Source organism: Meriones unguiculatus, chromosome 8 (assembly GCF_030254825.1).
Source record: "Meriones unguiculatus strain TT.TT164.6M chromosome 8, Bangor_MerUng_6.1, whole genome shotgun sequence".
NCBI classification, from domain to species: Eukaryota; Metazoa; Chordata; class Mammalia; order Rodentia; family Muridae; genus Meriones; species Meriones unguiculatus.
In genome coordinates this window covers 11,880,406-11,903,844 of record NC_083356.1, presented here as the reverse complement: position 1 = coordinate 11,903,844, position 23,439 = coordinate 11,880,406, and the positions used below count along the sequence as shown (strand labels likewise).

Genomic DNA, 23,439 nt, shown 5'->3' with positions numbered 1-23,439 from the left:
TTACACAGCTCCTGTATTCTCAGCTCAGTGAAAGGCCACTGTGAGAGCTATCCTAAAGATGCCAGTTGTGATTGCTGGAACTCATGACTGTGGCCTGATCTGAGAGGAGAGGGGTAATCTTTAACATGTGACTAAACCATGCACTCAATTGCAGAGACTATCCTGGGTTCTTGGGTAGGGAAGAAACGTTAATACAGGTATCCTAACCAGAAAGAACAGGAAGTGTGACCACTAGCAGAGGGTCAAAAGGCAGTAGGACTCCTTCACAGACAGTTTTGTAAATTCTGGTCTGGAAGATTAGATTGACCACAAGAAAGCTTGCTGAGACACTAGAAAACCCAAACAGAATTTGCAAGAGAGGCAAACGGCATCACCCACAGCAGGATGTCAGCTCAGCCAGACTGATTTGAGACTCTTGGGTTCCAGAGCTCCCAGAAAATAACTCCCTTTCCTGGGATGCAATAAATCAGTGAAAATCTCTTATAACATGGAAACACTGTGCAGCCTGTTTCTCTCTATCAGCCCTGAAGCACCCATCACCTTGGCCAAATCTCAGCCATATTCCCAACATGGCATCTCTTCATTGGATTTCTTGCCTTCCATCACACAAATACAGTCAACAAGTTGCCTCTGAGAGGAACCCATTATTTACAGAAATCCAGTGTTTGTCCTAATGCTCATCACCCATCACTTTCTGTCTTTACACCTCTGTGCATCTATCTGGTTCTCACCCTGTGGGTCGCAACCCCTTCCGGAGTCGAATGAACCTTTCACAGGGATCGCATATCAGATGTTTACAATTCAAAACAGTATCAAAATTACAGCTATAAAGTAGCAAGGAAATAATTTTATGATTGGGGGATGCCACAACATGAAACACTATATATATTAAAGGGTCACAGCAGTAAGAAGGTCGAGAACCACTGATCTAGCTCTGGATTTCTCCTGCCTCATTCTGTGTTCACATTTCCCCACAGCACTCTTTTCTTCCGAAACTTTCGCTCCTGCCTGCTGCTGTTCTCAACACTGCCCACTCCCTCCTAGGTGGCCAGCACAAAACAAGAACCCATACTGCACAATTTCCACGCCGACTCTTCACCAAACCTGGAGCCAGGCTGTGCTCAGCACTCCGTCAAGCCATTCTCTTAACTGCGACATGATCCCAACAACTAACAATTACCAGCAAGACTCATTCTCCAGATAAAATTAGAGAATTCAGAGGTGTTCAATAAAGTAGCCAGAGTCACAAAAAATGTAAGATACACTTGCGGTAAATTTTAATAAATGATTTTTAGTTTTGATTTTTAAACTTGATATACATGTAAGCCACACTGACAGGTTGTGTAAATGAAAGCAAAGCAAAATGAGCTACAAACAAAGTCTTTATTAAGCATAACTTAGAAAATTCTAGGAAATGAGATATAAAATAAAAATGAGTACTAGAAATAGAAAAAAAATTACATTATCCTCCAGAAAATTTAATTCTGCACATAGAAAGCAAGCAAGAGAATAAACGAGTAAAGCTTTATAAATTAAAATAATTCAATCAACTTATTAGAATTGTGAAGAATATGTAAATGTTAATTTTTCTAGGTTTCTACCATTTATTATTTTTTTAAAAAAATTAAAGGTCTGGCATTACATGTTGCTTTCATGTTGTCTTTTTTGACTGTAACTGCCAGTGAGACAAACATTCTTTGTCAGGCGGGACCCCAAACAGTCATACAGCTTCCTCCATGACCTTCAGCCACTTTCAGCTTTCTGCCATTTCCAAACATGCCAAACAACACTCCTGGGGCAGCCAATGGTAATATGTATTCCAGTGGCATGATTTAACTAAGCATCAGTGCAGAGACTTGTAAACATCTGTACCTGCGACTTAAGGCATCTCTCAACCTACAGCAACACTCTGCGAATTATAACCATGTGATGTACTGTGTGTGTGTGGCTAACATTCTCTCCCCAGGGACAGATAGAAACAAGCTCTACCCTTCTAAGGTCCCAAGGCATGATTTCACCAACGATCACCTCGGGAGCCAAGGAGCTTGTTAGTTTTACTTACAGAGCAGTGGGTGGGGGAGGGGTTACAGACAGGCGCATGGGTGACCTTCAAACCATCTTTAAATTCTGACATGCTGTTAATCGAACTCTGGTAAAACTCTGACAACAGCCTAAGCTTCCCCACCTCTTGCCTCTTCCCAAATGGGAATTTTCAAATGTAAGATTTGTTTCCCTTTTTTTAAGATTTATTAATTAATTCTATATACAGCATTCTGCCTGCATGTGTGTTCACACACCAGATCTCATTATAGGTGGTTGTAAGCCACCATGTGGTTGCCAGGAATTGAACTCAAGACCTCTGCAAGAGCACACAGTGTTCTTAACCTTTGAGCCATCTCTCCAGCCCCTGTCCCTAGTCTTTATCTGTCCCACTAGGGTTGATGGACACCATGTATGAATCATCTGTGGACTACAAGCTGCTCCAAAACTAGAGAGAACTAAATTTTCTGAAAGCCAGTGTAAGCCAGTCCAGCCATGGTGATTTGGTCCTGACTCTCCAGCTGGGTCAATGAACCAGATGCTTTTGACGAATGACCCCATCACTTGAATTCCCTACTGACCTTTGACCAATATGGCCAGCCTTGCTGGGCCCTGACAATGAGGTCTAATTTTGACTGAGAAGCAGTTACAGAAGAGAATATATCCACCCCTTATCCTCAACAGAAGGCTGCACTCTTAAGTCCAAAAGGACCTAGATTCCTTCTACCAGAAGGTAATTAAATGGCTTTAGAAATCTAAGCAGGTACCTACCACAGAGTCAAAGATTAAACCCAAGATACAACTCAAGAGGGTGATATGATGGTTAATATTACATTTGAAGTTTAAAGTTACTATGCTTGAGAGACTGAAAAACAAACAAACAAACAAACAAACAAACAAAATTCCTCTAACATGTAATCCCTTACCTTTTCACAGGCTGGACCTTAGCAGCCCACTTTTCCTAGACATTGATGGTTGGTCTTAAGTTGACTAATCTTGTAAACTTTGCTGTTCTTTCAAGGCAGTAGGTCATAAGACTAACTGCTCTTCTGGATTTTTCTTTTAATGGAATTTGCTTACTGTGCTCAAAAGGTGAACAGGACAACTGCAAAAGTAAACATTAAAATAAAACCCTGCCCATACGTTGGCAGAGTACCTGTAATCTTAAGGGTTTTGCCTTTATAAGCCTGGGCTGATATGGCTAGGTGCTGTATCTTGAGAGTGCTCTCAAGTGCAGTCTTGACCCTACATTGAATTCCAGTGCCTAAATAAAAAGCCTCTTCTTATTTAGAGTTATTTACAGTCATGGTGAACCTCTGAGTGATCCCAGACCCATACCAGCTGGAAGTTCTGTACCTAGTAAGGATGATGGCTTCCTCAGTCTTTACAGAGGGACAACTCTTTGTCCCCCTAAACTTCCACACCTCCTAGATCCTGCAAGGCCATACCAATTAAGGCACAATTGCATGCAACTGGTTGTGGGGAGGGTGACTCGGGAGAGGGTCCCATCCTCTCCTTCCAAGAAGGAAGGTCAACAGTTAACAAGGTTAGCTGTGATGATCTTTGTCAAGTAGCGCCAACTGGACTCCTGAAGATGGCAGCCTTTGTCTCAGAGGAGAGTCCTGCACAACAGTGTGTTTCTCTGGTTCCCTCTGGAAGTACAGTTAGTTGCCAAATATTACATCTCCCCAACCATGGGATATGCATGCAATAACTGTCCTACGAAGTAGTAACAGAGTGGGGAGTCCTTATCTTCTAGAGTTAGCACTGCCGTTTGAACAATTGCAAAGGCACGGTTACTTCCTTGTTTGTGGCCATGTGGTGATGTAGCCAGTTGTATAAAGGTTGGTAACAATGGTTGATCATAAATTACTATGTTATTGGTTTAAAAAGTCACTAAACTTCTTGCTCTGAGTTTTGGAGCCTACTTGTATTAGAAATCAGTGCACTGCAATTAGGGTGAGAGCAGGATCCTGCATGCTGCTTGGGGCTTCTCTAAACTGCCTCATTTTCTCTTTCACTTTAATTAATGTCATGCTCTCTTGTTCATCATAACCCTGGGAACATTAGCCTACACCATACATATATACCATATAACCCAGGCTACCCAACTAAGTTCATGTAAGTCAATTCTGTATGTAATGAAAGAGCATCTCACCGTACATAAATTCTGTATGTGATGTTTGAACAATGGTGAGACTGGCTGAGGATGCATTTTCTCAGAACATCTCCCTGTCTCCCTGTAATGATCTACACATACCCTCTTTTTGTCACCACTATATTCAGACATAATTTGCAAAGCATGAAATTTGTCTTCTGACATGGCAGTTTAGTTTACAGTATATCCAGTTTGTATAACAACCATCACCCAAATCTAGTTTTAAAACACTTTTTAAGTTCTTTTCCATCAAAAATCTACTGACTGTTAATAGTTACATCCTGCCCTATCCTCTCCAGCCCTTGGTAACTATGATTCTTTATGTTTTCAGATGTTTCCCTGCTCTAGACATTGCATGTAAATGGATTCATACAATATGTGCTTGTCCCATTTTTAACTTTCACACATTTTGCAGGATCAATCAGGACTTCATTCCTCTCTACTGCCAAACAGAATCCTGCTGTACAGATACTCCATTTACTGTCAGTAGTTGATGGATAGTTCAATTGTTCTGGCTGGGGTGCATGAGTTTCTAGGATAATTTTTTTTTTATTTGAACACGTTTTATGTAGACACGCACCTTTATTTCTGGTGAGAACTTAGCTAGCTGCTAGCCATAGCATTCATGAGACCCAGGAGCCTGCCAGGCCATTTTTCCTAAGTGTTTGAACTATTCTACATTCTATTATCAATGTGTAAGGGTGTCCATTTATCTAAATCCTGTTTGGTTTTTTTTTATATGATAACTACGTATTGGGGGGGGGGTCAATTCACTAATGTATCTGATTACCATATATTTTTACCGGGAAGAAGGAAGAAAGTAATTTATAACGGGTGCATAAGGTAAATGCTTCTGATGCTGATTAGCTATAGAGGGTTCAGATCTCAGCCGCCCCAAAATGTGGACTTCTTATCACACACACACACCCTTTCACCCCGCTCAAAGTATTGAAGTCTGACCCAAGAAACTATGTCATAATTAAGTTTAAAATATAAGTTTTTTTGTATTAAATGACTATAAAACATAAAGAATTATCTAAATTATTGAAAAGATATGTATTTCCCCCCCTCCAAAAAAAGAAAAAAAAAGACATAGGCTAAAGAATTTTGTTTTTGAAACAGCATCTCATTGTACAACCCCTGGAACTCACTCTGTAGACCAGGCTAGCCTCAAATTCATAGAGATCTGCCTGTTTCTAAGCTAAAGAACTTTATCAAGCATGTTATATAAGAAGAAATATGGTTACTCAGTGAGGACATTAAAGTTCCTCATCAATAATGACCATTGAGGCTCAAGTGAGGTACATAATGAGCCACTGCTCTCCTGTAAAATGGACAAATGTTAGCTACTCTTGAAGACGTAACATACTAAATGCTTATTTTGTTGCTGCAGATAAACAACAAATGGCGTGATGAAAATATGGAGGTTCCTTATGGATCCCAGACTCGGGCATTCAACTGACTGTGACTACAGCAGGGACAGACATGACAACACAGCCAGCTGTGGTAGCTTGAGCCTGCAATCCCAGCACTGGTGAGGCTGAGGACCAGCTGGTGAGTGCCCTGGAGGCCAGACTCAGCTACAAGGTGAAGGCTGCTCCAGGAAACAAAGGCCAGCACTGCTGTCTGCAGCTCAGCTACCAGCTTGGAGCTTAAGCTGCATCTCCGGGTTGGTTGGGCTTTGCTCCTCCTCGTAGGGAGGAGTGGCCTAGAGTCCTGCAGCACTGTACTCTACAATCCTGGCACCTAAGAGTATCTGCCCCCCTTTCCACCCCCCTCATTTCCATTGCTGAATTTCATGGATTCACTCTCACTTGGGAGGATGCCCACTTCTGAACGGGAGGGGAGAAAGCCCTACATTAAGCTAAAGCATTGTAATCAAGGGAGAAGGTTAGACTCGCTCTTTCTACTAACCCGTAGTTACTGAACATTTGGTAAATGTCAGTCAGCCACTGTCTGAGTACCATGTAAGAGCAGTATACAGAAACTGGAAAAGCCCTTCTTACAAGTTTATTTTACATAGGAAGGGAGAGAAGCAATCTGCAAACAGATGGAGACACACCTTTCAGGTAGTATTAAGAACAGGAGGACATAGAGCTCAACAGTAGAGTGATTGAGGGTCTGGAGAGATAGCCGGCTCATCAGTGAACAGCCCTTGATGTACAATCATGAGGATCAGAGTTCAGACCCAAGTACCCATGTAAACAGCTGGGTTCCTGCAAAGATCTGTAACAACGGCACATGCACCCACATACATACATACATCCATCCAGTAGAGTGATTGTGGTATGCAAATCCCTGTTCTCCATCTTCAGCAGCACAAGAAGGAAGGGAGGGGGGTAAAGGTAAAGGGAACCGGGGAAGATGGGAGAAGGAGACAGAGGGAAATTATTCAAGTTAAGTATGCGAAAGTGCTTGCAGATGTGGTTTAGAAAACCACAGATAAGAAGCCATTTGAGCAGAGCGCAGAGGAAAAGGAGGAAAAGTACGCAGAGGCCTGGCTGTACAGGGATGTAGGCAGAGAACTTCACAAGCCAAAAGACCCCAAGCCAGGGGCAGAAAGCAAAAGTTACATGAAATAAAGTGGCGAGGGAAAGCACTCACTCTTGTGGCCATAGTAACCCAATTTCATGGTGAAATCTCGTTAGGGTTATGGAAAAAAATGAACGTCCTGGAGAGGGAGGCTTGTGTATTTTGAAAGAAAAAAAAATGAGATCTAGTGCGAGGAAACTGACATTGTTACAAAAACCAAGATGAAGATGTACCCGGGTATATCATCCTGGATAAAAATGTGCTGCCATTTCTAAAAATGGTAGACCTTTTAGTCTTCACTGTCTTCATGTTGTGAGCTACTGTTCTACCTCCGCTGAGGTGTGGCACAAATATGGGTTGTATGCCATCACAGGAGCTTTCAAAGCCTTTTATTGACATCACATCATATAGTTAAAAAAAAGTGCATTCCTTCTGCTACCCCAGCCTATACCTAGATTAGACATGCAGTCTAGAATGCCAAGCAGAGACTTTCTTTTAATTATTATTTTAAAGCGTACACACTGGCAATCTGTCTCAATTATATAACTATATAGTGTGTACAATGTCTATTATAACATAATCATAACTGCTGTTTATAATTAAGAACACTTGGTGGAAACTAAATAACCATCAAGTGACTGATTAAAGAGATGAGATTCCAATCCAATTAATGAATGATTTCAGTGAAAATTTAGCATCAAAGAAACAGCCTAGTACTATCGTGATGTCACAGACTTGGGAAACACTTGCATGGGCACTTCCTGGCTGTTCATCCTAAACCCTGTATGCTTCACCCACCCTCTGTTAGAAAACACATGATGGTGCTCAAATGTTGCCACACAAGGCATTCTGGGGAGCAGACACAAAGTCTCTAGACCATCAGCCAGCACACAGAAGAGTAGAAAAGCACTGGGGAAAGCAGCCACTGTGATGTAGAGTTTCCATGCTCAGTATGCTGCCCTCCAAGTCCCTGTGTGCCTGTGCTAAATTTCAAAAGGCCAAGGAGCCTCCTGGAATCATGAAAGGGAAGCTCATGGGTTTCCTGTGACATGTCATAACTGACCCCAGCTGGAATTACAGGAGAAGCCTGGGGAGCCAACCCCTAAAGAGTGGAGTGCATTGTGGAAATCCAGGCTCAAAGACAAGTCCTGACCCACACACAACCAGCAGTCCAGAACTGTGCGATGTAAACACAGTCCTAAAACCTGGGGACTTGTGGATGGAGAGATCAAACGACAGCCAGAACATCTTGGCAAAAGAGGCTGATAACTTGAAAATGACCCTCCGGGGGCACAAAGCACCACAGGACCTAGAAAATGAAGCGTCGCGCACCACAGACAGTGTCTGGATTCTCAGTGGGAGCAGGAAACAAGGCTATTTGTCAGACTCCACAGCAGCAGGACATTACTGCCACTTCTGAGTGGCAGCATCCACAGGAAGATGGCAACAACGGTGGTAAAGGCCTCCACGGGGCAGAAAGGAAGTGGGTTTGCTTAGATCAGAGCTGAGGAACTCTCAAGGCAAAGGTCCTCAAGCCTGCTACGAGGAGTGGAATTGTGGAATTAACACAACAGCAAAAGAGGACCTCTTCCTATTTGTCATCAGAGCACGGATTTGAATCAAAACACCATGTGTGTGTGCGCGTGTGTTTTCTGTTCAAGTCTTTTAAACAGAATTTGGCTGGGATTTTCTATGTAGAACCTTCCTTAGAGATGGCAGCTCTTTGAGTCCTGACTATCTTCATGTTGTGAGCCGTTGTTGTTCTGCCTCAGCTGAATGGTAGCACAAATGTGCTAAGTAGCAGGTGCTTTCGAAGCACTTTATTGATATTACACCACAGCAACCATGTGGGAATGACTTTCTACTCCTTTCACATACAGCAGCAGAGACCAGAAAACTCTCTGAATTCTCCCAGTTGGATCCATGAGCTGTTGTCAGAGCCATGCCTGTCCAGTTCTAAACTCTTCCTCCACGTCTGACCCATTCCCATTATTATGTTACAACACTGAGGGTTCAGATCATCATTTTTCTCGATCTCTCTTTCTGCCCTCCTGAAATGCCGCTGTCATATTTGGACTCACCCACAGCCGAGTGACGATGATCTGCTGTGTACTCTGGTAAATTATTATTGCTAAATTATTAGTCTGTGGGATTACTGCTCCGCCCAGAGTCAAAGCAGGAAGCATGTCTGTTCCACGAAGCAAATGCTGACAGCTGTGGCTGGTCCACAAATCACCAACACAGGAGAAAGATGAAGGCAGACACTACATGCCCCAGGATCAGTCCAGCTGACCTTGCCTTCCAGGCATTCAAAATACACAATACTGTATTTCTCAACTTTTTGTTGCTTTCTCCAATAGCTGTTGAAATCTGCTGCAAGTTCAACCACCGAAAGCTCAGTATCTCCACATTTCAAAAGAAAGCCTGTACACGTGGGTCATCTGGCTTAGTCATCTTCAACTTTCCTCAGTCAGCATACCTTTACCAAAAATAACAAGCTTACAAAGGCAAAGCTAGATTAGCGGGGTTTGGTTTGATTTGTTTGTTTGTTTTCTTCATCTTTCTAAAAATTAGTTTCTGAGATTATAATAATAATTATACCATTTCCCTATTCCCTTTCTTCCCTCAAAGCCCTCTCATATATTCCCCCTCTCTCTCTTTTAAATTCGTGGTTCCCTCCAGGTTTTCAACTATTTTCAGAAATCTGTTTAAACCAATGAATAATTCAAATTGCACTTCACAACAATTCAAGCTCTGCAGACTCTCCAAGAGAGTCTAAGCACAAAACAGAAATGCAGTTTGAGTTTTGTCACATGTGACCAGGTGACCCAGAGACTAAAGACAACTTCCTAACATGACGGTCATCTGCATCACAGGTGACAAGAGTAGAATGCACTCCTGAATCACAGGGGCTCACTCACCTTGCTAAGACAAGAAGATAAACTCAGTCCCAGAATCCACAAACTCACGGTGCATTTAGCTCTACAAATCTTAAAGCACGAATCGATAAACTCGTCTAAGGCCTTTTCCCTCCCTGTCTCTTTCATCTTTTCTTTATATAGCTGATTTTTTTTTTAAACTCAACTGAGACTGTGTTTGTTCTTCCCTTATGTCTTTCAACCACAGCTACCAACACTATGGGATACACCTTTTCAAAAACCTTGTGTAAGCAATTAAGCCCTTTCTGTGCAAGCTATTAGACTATCAGCTAGATGCAGGACAATTGTAGGTAAGATTCAGTCAGTGTGGGATGAGAACTCCTAACTTCATGCATGTCTGATAGTCTTTCAACTGTTTCTTCAGTAAGCACTAGGTCATTAGGAGTCATAGGAAGGATGCAGTATAAGAAACTAGTTATAAATACCTGTGTTCCGCCCTCTAGATGATCTGTATTTGACTAAGGGGAGAGATCTGCAAACAGCCCAGTGAAATGGGGGAACATGTACAACAAACTCATTATAAATTAGAGAACAAAAGGTTCAATCAATTTTACCTGAAAGTCTTTACACTCGCAGGGATGTGTCAACTCTTAAAAGATTCTAACAGGAGGGACACTGTGAAGGACTCTCCTCCTTGTTTGCTCCTGATTCAGCTGATCTAAAATGGTTTGGAACTAAGGAAGCTTTGGATAATGAAAATAGTGAGAAGGGAAGCAAGAGATGAGGATGAAGACGTGAGGCTAAACAGTTAAGTCAATACCCCAAAAAACTTACAAGGTGAAGGCAAGAGAACCAGGAATTCAAGGTCAGCCTGGGCTACATAGTGAATTCAAAGACAACCTATGCTATATGAAAACCAAAACCAAATAAATAATCATAATATTTAAAGATTCTTAATGCGCTTGCAATCGAGGAGTTGTAAACAAAAGTGCAATAGTGTGAGCACCTGCCCTTTCCTACCTCCCAGGAAGAGATTTCACATGGCTCAGATGAGTCAGTGATGGACAGAACCACATCTTGACGAAGACTAGGTAGTTAAGCATATCCTTTGCTCCGTATTTGAACCTGAACCTCATGAGTTCCCCAAAGATAGATCTGGGGTTGGGGTGGAGAGAGGGGAGGTCACCTGAGTCTTTATGTGTTCCTCTCACCAGTGTGGCCGCACTTGACACATTGCCTTTCTCTGCTTCGCACCACTACTTATCTCTTTAAATTGGCATGTTTCGTGGGTGTCCGAGCCCAGTTTGCTGAGACTGCCAGAGCCGGTCTTGTGGCCTCAAAACTCCAGTGACATGTGCACACTGGTGAGACTTAATCAGCATCCTAATCGGCCATGTTAAAGGGTAGGTATGGAAGTAGAAGTAGCAGGAAGTAAGGGCTTCAGTGACAAATGACAGAAATTTCGTTAATGTACTAAGGACATTTTAGAAGATGGAAACAATTTAGCCCCCTACGAAGATATAAACTAGCATTTTCTAGTGGGCCCATGCGCAATTGGAAAAATCTCTGAGAAAATGTTGATGACAATTCTGTTGAAAACAGCAGGCTTAGGCCATTTTCCTCCAGTGAGAAGAAAATGATACAGCCACCTAATAATTTCATTGCATGACAAAATCCCAACAGTCACTCTGCACTGGGAGCATCTGGGCACCTCCACATTCATGAAACTAGATGCCCATGTACCACCCTCACTGAATAAAAATGATGCTAACAGTTATGGGTTTTCCTGACTTCACATTTATTCCCATCAGTGAGGTCCCTGCCTTCACAATACCTCATGCAATCAAGCATAATAAGGTACATGCTAAATATTATCAACAAAGCACTCAGACCCTCTGCTGTGTTAGGAGCACTTTCGATATTACTTAGACAACTCAACAAAATGCCATAGCCAGACAAACAGACGAAGAGGCATGATTTACAGACAGTGACTTCACAAGTAAGTATGCTTATTTTCTCATAAATATCATACGTAAGTATAAATATCATACATAAAGGTCAGCTCTGCTTTCTCCCTTCTAGAAACTGTTTCTGTTCTATTCTTGAGGCTTTACACTGCTGTGATTTTTGACTTTTCAAAATATGTTTGTTTGCATTTTTGTGGCGCAAAATTAAAATCCATTGAACAGTCACATCAGTCACATGGAGTCCATAAGAAAGGACATTAACAACTGCTCCCTCAAGCGACTGGTCGTACCCCTTTGAAACACCATGAGTTGCTTACTTCTCTGGTGCAACAAGTAAGCTAGTAAAAATATGTTTTCTTCAATACAAAATCCCTCTTGGGTCAATGATTAAGATAAGTTCATATGTTTTCTTACTTAAAGGCAAGATATAGGATATCATACATATATGTTAAAACACTGTGTCTATCTGTATCTCTCTCTCTCTCTCTCTCTCTCTCTCTCTCTGTGTGTGTGTGTGTGTGTGTGTGTGTGTGTGTATTGGCCATGGGTCCACATGACATGTATTGTTCAGTCATTCTAAACCTTGTGTTCTGAGACAGAGACTCCTGCTGAAGCTAAAGCTTACTTAAGCACACTGCTGGGCCGGGTCCAGGGGCTTGGTGGGATGGGGTCTTCCGCTTTCCCGATAGGCACAGCACTGCAGTGAGCCCTTTACCAAAAGAGCTATCAGCCCAGCTCCCCTGCAAGTTCTATTGTTTGCCTATTTTTGGCTCAACATTCATTCCAAACTAAAGAAGCAAATCATCTGTCAGTACGCCGAAAAAGTGTCCACTTCTAAAACTAATTGTGCTATAGTTAGGAACAACGTAACCCAATTCAAAATTATCTGTTTCTTGTCTCATCACATATAAATGTTTGGAGAATCTTATATTAACTGGGTAATAATTATTCTCTCATTAAGTTATTCTGGTAGAAACAGGCTTGTGTTTCATGTTTTGTACTGTTCATATTAAGATTACATTTTTAAGATTATAAAAATAATTAAATCCATGGACATGTAGGTTCACTGTTCCAACCTGTCCGCCAAGCAGTAAGCATCTACTGTACTGGAAATGTCTACACACAAAACACAAGGTTAGGTTTTAGAGTAATCAATGGTGAACAAGTGCTTTTAAAATTGGTTTTAGAGAAATACATGCAAAAATCCAAATAATATTTAAGTCATAAAAATAAAATGTGAGGTAATATCAGGGTTCAAAGAAAAGCACGTTTGATTACAACACTCTGCAAAACTACCTAAATCTCATGGGTGACTGAACGTAAGCTCAGCCTTCACAGCCAGCCACAGGGCAGGACCTCCGGACACCTGGAAATCCGCAGACTCTGGGTCCAAATGAGACGGAAACGGGCTGGGTGGAATGGAGAAGAACCCCAATCATCATTCAGCAAACAAAACTACTCTTCCTCCAGGCTCGGCCACCCACATGTTGCCGACGATGCCCAACGCTGAAAGCAAAGGACTGCTTCCTGAGCCTGAGGGATAGAAGCCGAGTGGAAAGGAGGCAACAGACTCCAGTATCCCCGAGCCTGGTGAGCTGATTCAAAAAGACTGTGCTGAACTGTACAGCTTAGGAAACACAGCACGCCGGGGCCCCTAACACAGAGAAGTAATACATGCACGCCGGATAGCACCGGTTCACTTCACTTCTAAAGTCAGCTATTTCCCGCAAGGCCTTCCGCTCCCCTCTGCATCCTTCCAGGCGCAATTTCAGGCAGCCGGGACCCAGCAACAAGTGAGACGAGTTAGCACACAAGGTTGAATCCATTTGCCGTCTCCACTGGAAGCTCTATTTACCAGAAACATTACAAGCATATTCAGAAGTAAACTGCAGGAAGAGCACAGCTATTTATTAATAGAGAACACTGTTCATTTCAAAGACGAACAAAACCAGCCGGGGTCCTGTTGAGAGGAAAATCTAGATCGACCAACCACAGCAGAATTTCACATCGTTTTGGGAGAAGATTGAGTAACCTAAGGACTTTGAAATAGCAAGGGCTTGGTTCAGGAAATAACTTGCCATAATATACTCCTAATTTTTTTTTTCAGACATGGATAGCAAGAAAGCTTAGCAGGTAAAGGCACTTGCCACACAAGCTGTACAACCTAAATTCAGAAGGAGAGACCCTCACAAGTTGTCCTCTGGTTCCCATACATGTGCCTTCAAATGCTCATATACCCACACGAAGAAGAAGAAGAAGAAGAAGAAGAAGAAGAAGAAGAAGAAGAAGAAGAAGAAGAAGAAGAAGAAGAAGACGAAGAAGAAGAAGAAGAAGAAGAAGAAGAAGAAAAAGATAAAGAATTTAAAATCTCAGACAGTAAAGTGTGTTCTATCAACAGGTCTATATTGAGCAGGGAAAAGTAACAGTTTATAAACATATGTTAATACTGTATTTTCCACTGTTATTTCTTCTTTGTTGTTACTGAAAATAATCCAGGTCAGGCCTAGTGCTTCATGTCTACAATTCCTAGATTCAGAGCCAAGACAGGAAGATCACAAGTTTCAGGCCTAGATTACAATAGTTAAATAAAAAGAACCTATCTAAAAGAAAAGTAGAAACAAAAAGTCCTCCACCATAAGTCACTTTTTAAATAGCACTACATTCCATTGTTTCCCTACATGTGTTAGATCAAATTATTTAAAGTTATGCATTAATACTATTGTACTGTGCCAGTATAATTGTCTATTTAAATATACTGTTTTATGAAAGGTAAGTTATGACTTAGCTACTTCACAAATGGCAAGCATGAGATTTCCTTCTGTTTCACTTCAGTTTATTACAAGGTGTTGTCAAAAGTCACAGAGATAGTGTCGGAGCAAAATGAGAAGCTCAGGACTGCCCAGATTGCCCAGCTGGAGGAAGTAACAAACCTCACAAGTGACACAACCACAACAAAATGCTTTAAATGAAGCCAAGAAATGGTACCTACTTAACTATAAGATGAACCTTGACTTGAAAGACCAATCATCTCTTACGTGGTGTACTTCAAACTTCTCTCAAAATTATTTTTAGATTCTCTAACACAACTTTCTAATTTAAGAGCCAAACTCACCAAGACTTAAATTTGATTACGCCTCCGTTTCCCAAAGGCAATAAAGACGATTTGGACAGAAATTCTGGCATAAAAATCATTTGTAATCAACATGCTAGGATCTCTGCTTAGTCAGAGTCATTCAATCATGAAGCCTGCAGGTCTTAGAGTACATAGCCAGCGCACGTGAACTTGTGGAAGTAGAACACAGCATCACCTTCCCAGAGATGTCTCAGAGGGTCCCCTACGGAGCCCGGGAGTCTGTAACAGCAGATGATTTTGCTTAGCATTGCATGTTTAGTGACCGCTCAGCGTATAGCATCATGAAAGAGTCACAGTGGTCCTTACATGTGTTCAGGTATTACCCTATACCTACTTGATGCTGGTATGAACTAGCTGCTTCAGGAGTACACAGAACTCTAGCTTAAGAAAGGGGGGCCTGTAACAACATGACATTTGACCTCAGTCCTGAAAAGAAATAAAAATCTAATCAGGAAGAGGGGAATGAAGAAAGGAGGAAGGCTGGAGACAGAGAGCAGCATGCCACAGCCACACTGACGCTGCCCAGGATGATCGCAAGGTGGCCTTTGGAACTCTATCTCTGGACCAGTTTTTGCTGCCATATTTATTTGCCAGATGTCTTAGTTGATGGTTAGCACATGCTTGTTACACTATATTCAGACAATTCATGGGAGAATTGATGTGAGACGGGACAAGGAAACTACGATTAGGTCCAGCTTTTAGACTGTTTACCATGATGTGTATACATGTGCAGAACAAGTCAGCTTCCTTCCACACAGTGTTTAAAATCATCCCAGGAGTAAGTGAAAGGATCAGCACTTGAGAGCTTGCATGGGAGTACCAGAAGCCTGCCATGCTCTGACTGTTTTGACTATCAATAAAGGAACCTCTCTAAACCAGGCAAGACTCCCAGTGGAGGGACTGGGACACCAAACCAGCCACCACAAAACCTTCCACCTACGATTTGTCCTGCCTACGAGATGCGCTGGGTAAAAGATGCAGCAGAAATTGTGGGAGTGGCTAACTAATGAATGACTGGCCCAGCTTGAGACCCATGACATGGAGGGGAAAAGCCCACCCTTGACACTGCATGGAGAGCCAAGAAGTGGAGTCTGGATAGCCCAGAGAAAATGACAAAAATCACCACAATAGTGAAACAAAGGCTCTGGGGAAGGGGATTAATTTCTGCAAATTATTTTTCCCATTAGCTTTAGTATCAGTTTACGTTAATGTGTTTTCAGAATAAAATTGGGAGGCTATCAAAGTCGCATCATTTCATCAATAGAGAAGTTCAATTGATAAGGTAACTCAATTAAGTCTTTTAAAAAAATCTACAAGTTACTTTAATAAAGGGATGTGAATGCATACACAGCTGGGTAATGGGTAGAGGAGAAGTCAAAGACTGTGATTCTGCCTTCAGGTAACTAGAATGTGGTTTTCGTCACTCACACAGCAAGATCTCAGCCGCTGATCCTGATATTAACATCTCTCCAATCCACACACATCTGCCCTGATCTGCCAAAGCCCATCCTCCTGTCAAAAATGCTGAGTGCCCAGCACCTCGATGGTGTACCCCAGTGCATGCAGAAAAGCCTTACCGCTAGGTCTCATCCTAGGTTACTATCTTATATAATGTTTGTCTGCCAGTCATGGCTCGTGCTCTCAGAGATGACAGCTAATTTGTCCTACTCAGGGAGCACAGTTTAATTCCTGCGTGGATAAAAGACACCAGACACTTGATCAGTATAAAGAGCTATATTTAGCTTCTGGCTTCAATTCTTATCTTTCTCTCCTTCCCAAAGTGACGGTGGATCTTTTGAGTATAGGGGCCAGAGAAAGAAGGTCGTCAGAGGGGGTTCCATTATAAGCTGTTTTTGAAGTACCAGCAGCGATCAGAGCGCTCTCGGATATTGAGGTAAGGGAAATCTTTGCCATGCTTGCCCACAGCGGGGCTGAGAAACTCTCAGTTGTACCTTCTTGCTAAGTGAACGCCTCACAACTATCCTGGGGAAGCTGTGCTCTGGGAACAGCTAGCTCTGTTTCTGTTAACTGGCTTATTAAGATCCAAATAGAGAGTAGTAACAGAACTCTGTTAGCAGAACTCTAAGTGCCGTTTTCTGCATGTGCTGGCTAGTCTTATGTCAACTTGACACAAGCTACAGTTATCTGAAAAGAGGAAACCTCAACCATAATATCCATAATATCCAGCTGTAGGACATTTTCTTAATTAGTGATTGATGGGGGAGGGCCCAGCCCATTGTGGATGGTGCATCATTCCCCGGTCCTGAGTTCTACAAGAAAGCAGGCTGAACAAGCCATGGGAGCAAGCCAGTAAGCAGCACCCCTCCAGGGCCTCTGCATCAGCTCCTGCCTCCAGGTTCCTGCCCTGCTTGAGTTTCTGCCCTGATTTAAGCCAAATGAACCCATCCCTCCCCAAGGCATGGTGTTTCATCATAGCCATAATCACCCTATGTAAGGCGCTGTATCACCATAGTAGCTCACAGTTACTGTTTCATAGCTAACAGTGCCATGTTCTGCACAAACACGTCCCCCGCATCATTCCTTCAAGCCCTCATAACACTATAAAGGAAATGCCACAATTAGCTTCATTATCAGATGTGAGCAAGCCCAGACAAACTAAGTAAGAACAGGTTCTCATAGTAAACCAGAAGGCCAGAATTTGCACCCAGGACCCTGATGTCAAATTCAAAAACGTACCACCTCCTAAGGTAGGAAGACAAAGCTCTCAGCACCCCAGGAATGAAACTGACTTTCCAAGCCAACTTGCCCGAAAGTGGTTTTAAATTGGGTCTAGCAAGAAATAAACGATCAACTGAGTCTAGACAGCTCAAATAACAGACGAGGCCTGGAAAACCTTAGCAGAAATACTTGACACTAAGTACTTAGTTCTCTTTCAGATTTTGTTTTCCCGATTTGAGACATTTTTTTAAAATGTAACGCCACGCAGAAGAACATCTCCAGAGCCTGGAGCAGGAAGCTGAAACAAGCTGGTCTAAGCCCATTCACCTCAGGATACCCAGCATCCCTCAGCAAATAAGCATGGGGATGGTTGGCCCATGAGGGCGATTCCGCTCGCCCCTAAGGACCTACAGGGCGCTCAGAATTGGTGTGCAGCGCACCTGTCTGCTTGGTGACCTCCCGGTGCTGCAGGATGTTGAACAGACGACAGAACTCCAGAAAAGGCTACTATCGTGGAACTCCCGATCACCCGCTCGGTCCCACGCTGTCGGGTTGCTGTAACCTCCTAACACCCGAAGTCAGCTCCAGAGAGAAGAAAAGCGCCTAGAAACGGGCACAGGAGTCTGCCGGGCGGTCCATAACTGAGAGGAGCTTAGCGTGGCCCTGAAGACAGTGACCCCAATAAGCCAAAGGCTGGCGTCTGCTGTCATGAACCCCACGATTGGTTTCACAGCCTGAGGTCAGTCAGAGCAAATCATCCTACGTCCTCTCTCTCCAGGCTGTCCCCTACCCAAAGAGCACGGCTACTTGGGGGAGGGGCGCTGAACCGTTCAATTTCCGAGAACCTTGAGTTCCAGAGCAGCAATTCTCAGCCTGTGGGTTGCGACCCCTTTAGGGGATGAGTGGAACCACCCTTTCGCAGGGGTCACGTAAGACCATCGGGAAACACGGATGTTTACATCACGACTCACAACAGCAGCAAAATCACAGTTACAAAGTAGCAACAAAAATAATTTCATGGGGAACGGTATTAAAGGGTCATAGCCTCGGAAAGGTAGAAGAAGGAGTATTTTTGAGGCTGAAGGCATTTAACTTCAGAGATTGCTTACAACCAAAATCACTCAGGCTTAGAGTCACTCACGACGAGCTTTGCTACAGTAAGACCGAGAACATTTGAGGGCATTTTAAAACACGGGGGAATGATGCGCCGAGTTTTCCACCCAGAAAGGTTGAGGTATTCAAATAAGGGTTGGGCACCTGGGCATATGCAATAACTCTAAAATTCTTAATATAGCCGACCCCCTAGCTCCCCAAAACTGGGGCAGCGCGGCTGTTCTACCTGACTTACAGAGGAGCTGGCCCAGCGAGCGCAGGGAAAGGGGAGTCTGAAACTGGCAGCCGCTGAGCGAGAGCCGGTCTGTGAGAGTTGCTGGAAGCATTCTCACGTTTGTCTCCTGGCGGGCGGAAAAATCAGTCGTGACTTCTCTGCCAGTAAGACTGAACCTGGAACCGCTACCGGCCTAGGGCAAACGTCCCGGAAGGGTGGAGGGTGGGGAAGTTGGATGGGTCCAGGAAGTGGGTGGCGGGGAGGAAGCTGCAGAACTGGGAAAGGGGGAGCCGGAGCCGATCGCACCCGGCAGCTACTCTCGGGCACCTAGAGGAGTCCCAGCCAGTGTGCGCAGCGGTCACGCGCGCCTTTGGCAGTCCTGACCCTCCGGTTCCCGTCATCGCTGAACCTCTGGCCCTGATCTCCCTTGTTTTAAAAGAGAGAGAGAGAGAGAGAGAAAGGTTGTGAAGTGGGAGGCGGCTAGGGCTTCTGTAGCTGAGTCACAGCTTTGCCAACTTTCGTAGCGTTTCCCAGAAAGCGAACGAAAGGCTCGGTGCCAAAGCCCACCACTCTGGTCCCCAACTCTGTGTCGTTTGACGGGGTGGGGGCGGGGGCGGGGGGTTAGCGCCAGTCTCACAACTGGGGTGTCCCCACTCCACGCGCAACTCCAAGCCTCGTGGTGCCGGGAGCGCTAGCCAAGTGCCGCCCAGCCCGGATGGAAGGAAGGGAAGCGAGCCGCGCCCTCACCTGCAGGAGACCGACACCTCCACGCGCGTGGCCGGGATGGTCGCACTCAGCTGGTTCAAGTCCCCGATGCCCGTGGCGCTGGTGTAGCGGCTGTCCATCTCGAGCGGAGGCGCGGGGCGCCTGTCCCGAGCCCACCTCCGAGGCGCGGCGGGCTGCGCGCTGCTCGGGGCTGAGCTCCGCACCGACGGGAAGGGGCGAGGGTGGAGGCAGAGGAAAGAGGCGGAGGCGGCGCGGGAAGGGGAGGGAGGAGGCGGACCTCGTCGCCAAGCCGAGGACCGAGCCAGTCCTGGCAGAGCCGCCACGGTCTGGCAAGTGGCGCTCGGGTCTGCTCCCGCCCCGGGGGCAGCCGCCGGGCGGGGACCGGGTCTGCGCACCCCCCCCCCCCCGGGCTCTGGGCGCGGGGCGCAGAGACAGGGGTGACCCGATGGGACACCGCGCCCCGTCTAGTGGGAAAGCCCCCGGCGCCGGCGGTGTCCCCTCTACACCTCACCCTTCCCTCTCCGGGGCCGTTGCTGCCTCCCCTCCTGCCAGTCACTCCGTTTCCTCCAGGGTGGAAGCCGGAGGTGTGGGCTTGATGCCACCCCACGGAGCGGCTTCGGGTCACGCCGGCACCTGACCCCCGCTGATGGGCCCCCCTCTTCGAGCTACTGGACTGATGGGGTGGTGGGACAAGGGATGGCTTGCAGCCTTTGACACCGGGTGCAGAGGGGTGTGCTAGGGCGGAGTAGACGCAGTTGGGACGGTCGCTGCGCGGAAAGGGAGGAGGGTTCCCTGCGTCTGCCGTCCCCTGCAACTTGCGACTTGAGGCGAGGGTCCCCTCGAGGCGAGGTCAGCGCCTTGCAGTGCCCCTCCTTTCCAAACCTAACGGATTTCTGCCCCGAGGCCCAGGAGGTCGTAACCTTATAATCTAGCGCCTTCTCCCCCGGTCAAGACCTGAACACAGGGCAGCGTAAGGCAGGTGCGCAGCCCGGGTGGCCGCGGCCTTTGGAAGTAGGTTCTGGGCGGCGCGACGTGGGGTGGACAGGACGCGGACGCCGCCGCAGCCTCCCGGGCACCCCCCACTTTTACTGCGCACACCTGACCTCAGGCGTCACTGCGGGTCCTCTAGCGATGGCCACCAGGGGGCGACGGAGAGCAGAGCGCCCGGCCCCGGGAGGGAGGGAGCTTGGCTGGACCAAGGGGTGCAGCTGGCCTCCGCGGTGGCATGTTAATCCACCTGGAGCCAGGTGTTTAAAGGATCCGTTACACTGCGGGGGGGGGGTAGATGCTTGCCACTCCTCCCTGCCCCCCGTGCCTGCCCCACCCTCCACTCATCACCCCTTAAATCCCAAAGTTCTGTTTGTCTTTCTCCTTCCAGCATCACAAACTAAACTGCGGTTTATGACCAAAACTTTCCCTCAAACTCTCTTATCGATGCCCGAAATTGATTTGGTGGACGGGGTCTAGAGGTTTTTTTTAAGGTGACCAGAATTTTATTTGGCAGGCACCTGCTGAAGAAATAAAAAGGACTTTATCTCCCAACCCAGATGCCTTTTCCTAACCTTCCACTTCTCGAGGTCCGTAGGTGCGTGTGTGAGTATTTTTAGTGCATTTGTTTATATGTACAATGCAGGCAGCTATTTAAGTGTGACATCTGATCGACCGTGAACAGGGTCTACCCGTAAAGTTATCACCGTATCAAAATAATAAACCATTTCCTCACCGAAGTTTCCTGTATCCTTTTTGTTTTGTTTTGTAACCGGTCCCTCCTTTCACCACCACTAAAACAACACTTCATTTTTTATTTAAAAACCGCAAAACACGGCATGCTCCATTTCTAATCCGATTTCTTCCCCTCTGTAAGATTCCTTGCGGGTTTTATCCACGGTGCGAGGAGAATAAATAGTGAACAGTCTTCCACTTTGAGACACGCGCCACGCTGGTCACCGGCTCGCCTTGATAAACGATGTGCTTGTTCCTGGGTTGGGCTATTATTTATAAAGTTGCTCTGAGCACTACTATGTAAGTCTTTTGTGAACGTAAGCTTTCATTACTCTGGACAAGTAAAAAGAGACTAGCTGGATAAAAATGGAAGCTCACGGCTAATTTCTTAAGAAATCATTGAATTATTTCACAAAATGGTTTTACTATGTCCTATCCTAGAGTAGCATGAGTTTCCGTGGATCCCCAGCCTTGTCCACACTTCTGTTAATCTTTTACAGTTTAGACAGTCGCATCGTGGTTTAATGACTAGTGACAGTGTTTTTCCAGGAAATAACTCATCTGTATATGTACTTTGGCAAGGTGTCCATTCACTTATATTGGAGTGTTGGTTTTATTATTTCTAAATTTTGAAGATTCAGCATATGAGGTTATTATCATATGCAATTTACAATATGTTTTCTTTCAGTTGGAAAAAGTTTATATTTTCCTCTTCTTGTCTATAAAAGAGAAGTTTCTAATTTTGACAAGTTCAGTTTTTGAATTTTAGTTATAAAAATTTTATTTATTTATTTAGGCAAGGTTTTTCTCTGTGTAGCCCTGGCTGTCCTGGAACTCACTCTGTAGACCAGGCTGGCGTCCAACTCACAGAGATTCACCTGCCTTTGTCTCCTGAATGCTGGCATTAAAGACATGTACCACCACCAGCCAGCAACAACAACAAAAAAAATTTTAAACCCACGTCAATGCTAAAAAATCTTGGCCTAATTTGAGGTTGTCAAAAATATATTTTATGTTTTCTTCTTGTAATTTTAGCTTCAGATTTTTACATTTAGGTCTATGATTTCTTTTTAAAGAATTTTTTAAAATTATCTTCTACTTTTTATACACCAGCATCAAAATTTTGCAGCACCCAGTTGTTACAAAGATTAAGCTTGCTTCATGGGATGTTCTTATAATATTTGTCAAAAAATCAACATAACAAATAAATTCACTTTTGAATCCTGCCTTGTTCTGTTCACCTGTTTGTCTTTGTTTAACCCAGAATCAGAGTGTCTTGACTTGTAGGGCTATAGAATACTTTTAATTGAGCACTGATTAAAAATGAATCTATGATCTCCTTTCAAAAACGTTTTACCACTTTAAAAATCATTGCAATTTCTCACAGAATTTATTGTCATCTTGACAATATCTGTGGTTACTTGAGCATATATTTATCCCAGAGATGGTCCCCAACAGAGAGGAATGGACATCTTACCAGAATTCATTTTCTGAGACTGTATATTCTGCCATGTTTTAAGGCTTTCCTTAATATATGTGTCAGGGCTGAACCGTTGGTCCCATGGGAAGAGATTGGGAGAAACAAAGTCAGGCAGAGGCTGAAGCTGCTCTGTTCAAGCCAGGGAGCTCTAAGCAACTGCAGCCTCTGACAGAGGCAGGTGTTTTCACTGGCCACTTTGGAGAGAGTGTGGTCCTTGATGTCAGACTCCTAACTATGAGAGTGTAAGCAATTGTTTGAAGCCTATGGGGTTTGTGGCCATATTGCATCAGCCCTAGGAAAGTTAACACATGGTGGAAACGTTACTTCCATGTCGATTGCTCAAGCTCAGTCCTAATGAGTGTGGCATACTGAAATAAGCTTCAAATGCTGAGACACAGGATGTAGAGTAAAGCTTTCTATGAATATAGCTAGCTTGACGTACACAGACCTACGGTCATTAAAAATTAATATCTCAACATGAACTTTAACTTCTCTACCTGAGCTTTTGTTTAGAAAATGTATTAGCACCATGTGTTAATACTCGTCCAGGTAAACAATATGTGACCTTGTGATGTGCTAAAAGCAAAGATGAATTATTCAGCACAGTACTCACTTGGAAAATACTAGCTGGATGTCCGCTTGGTACTGGACACTGTTAGATCTGAAAGAGACAGTAGGGAAGTTAGCAGATGAGGACCTCACAGGGATTATATTAATCAAATCATTCAGTTCCTGTCATTTCTTTGATTTTATGTCATTATTAATTTTTTAGAAGCGTTTATTTATAAAAACAGGA

At 44.4% G+C, this 23,439-nt stretch overlaps 1 protein-coding gene across 1 annotated transcript in view; it reads right to left on the bottom strand.

Moving 5' to 3' along the window:
- Positions 1-19,790, bottom strand: part of Cpne8 (copine 8) — a 176,180-nt gene extending 156,390 nt beyond the window's left edge. The window contains exon 1 of the mRNA XM_021645741.2: positions 19,463-19,790. Within this exon, the coding sequence (XP_021501416.2) occupies positions 19,463-19,560 (98 nt within the window). The 5' untranslated portion in view covers positions 19,561-19,790. The remainder of the gene's footprint in view (positions 1-19,462) is intronic.
- Positions 19,791-23,439: the final 3,649 nt, after the last annotated feature.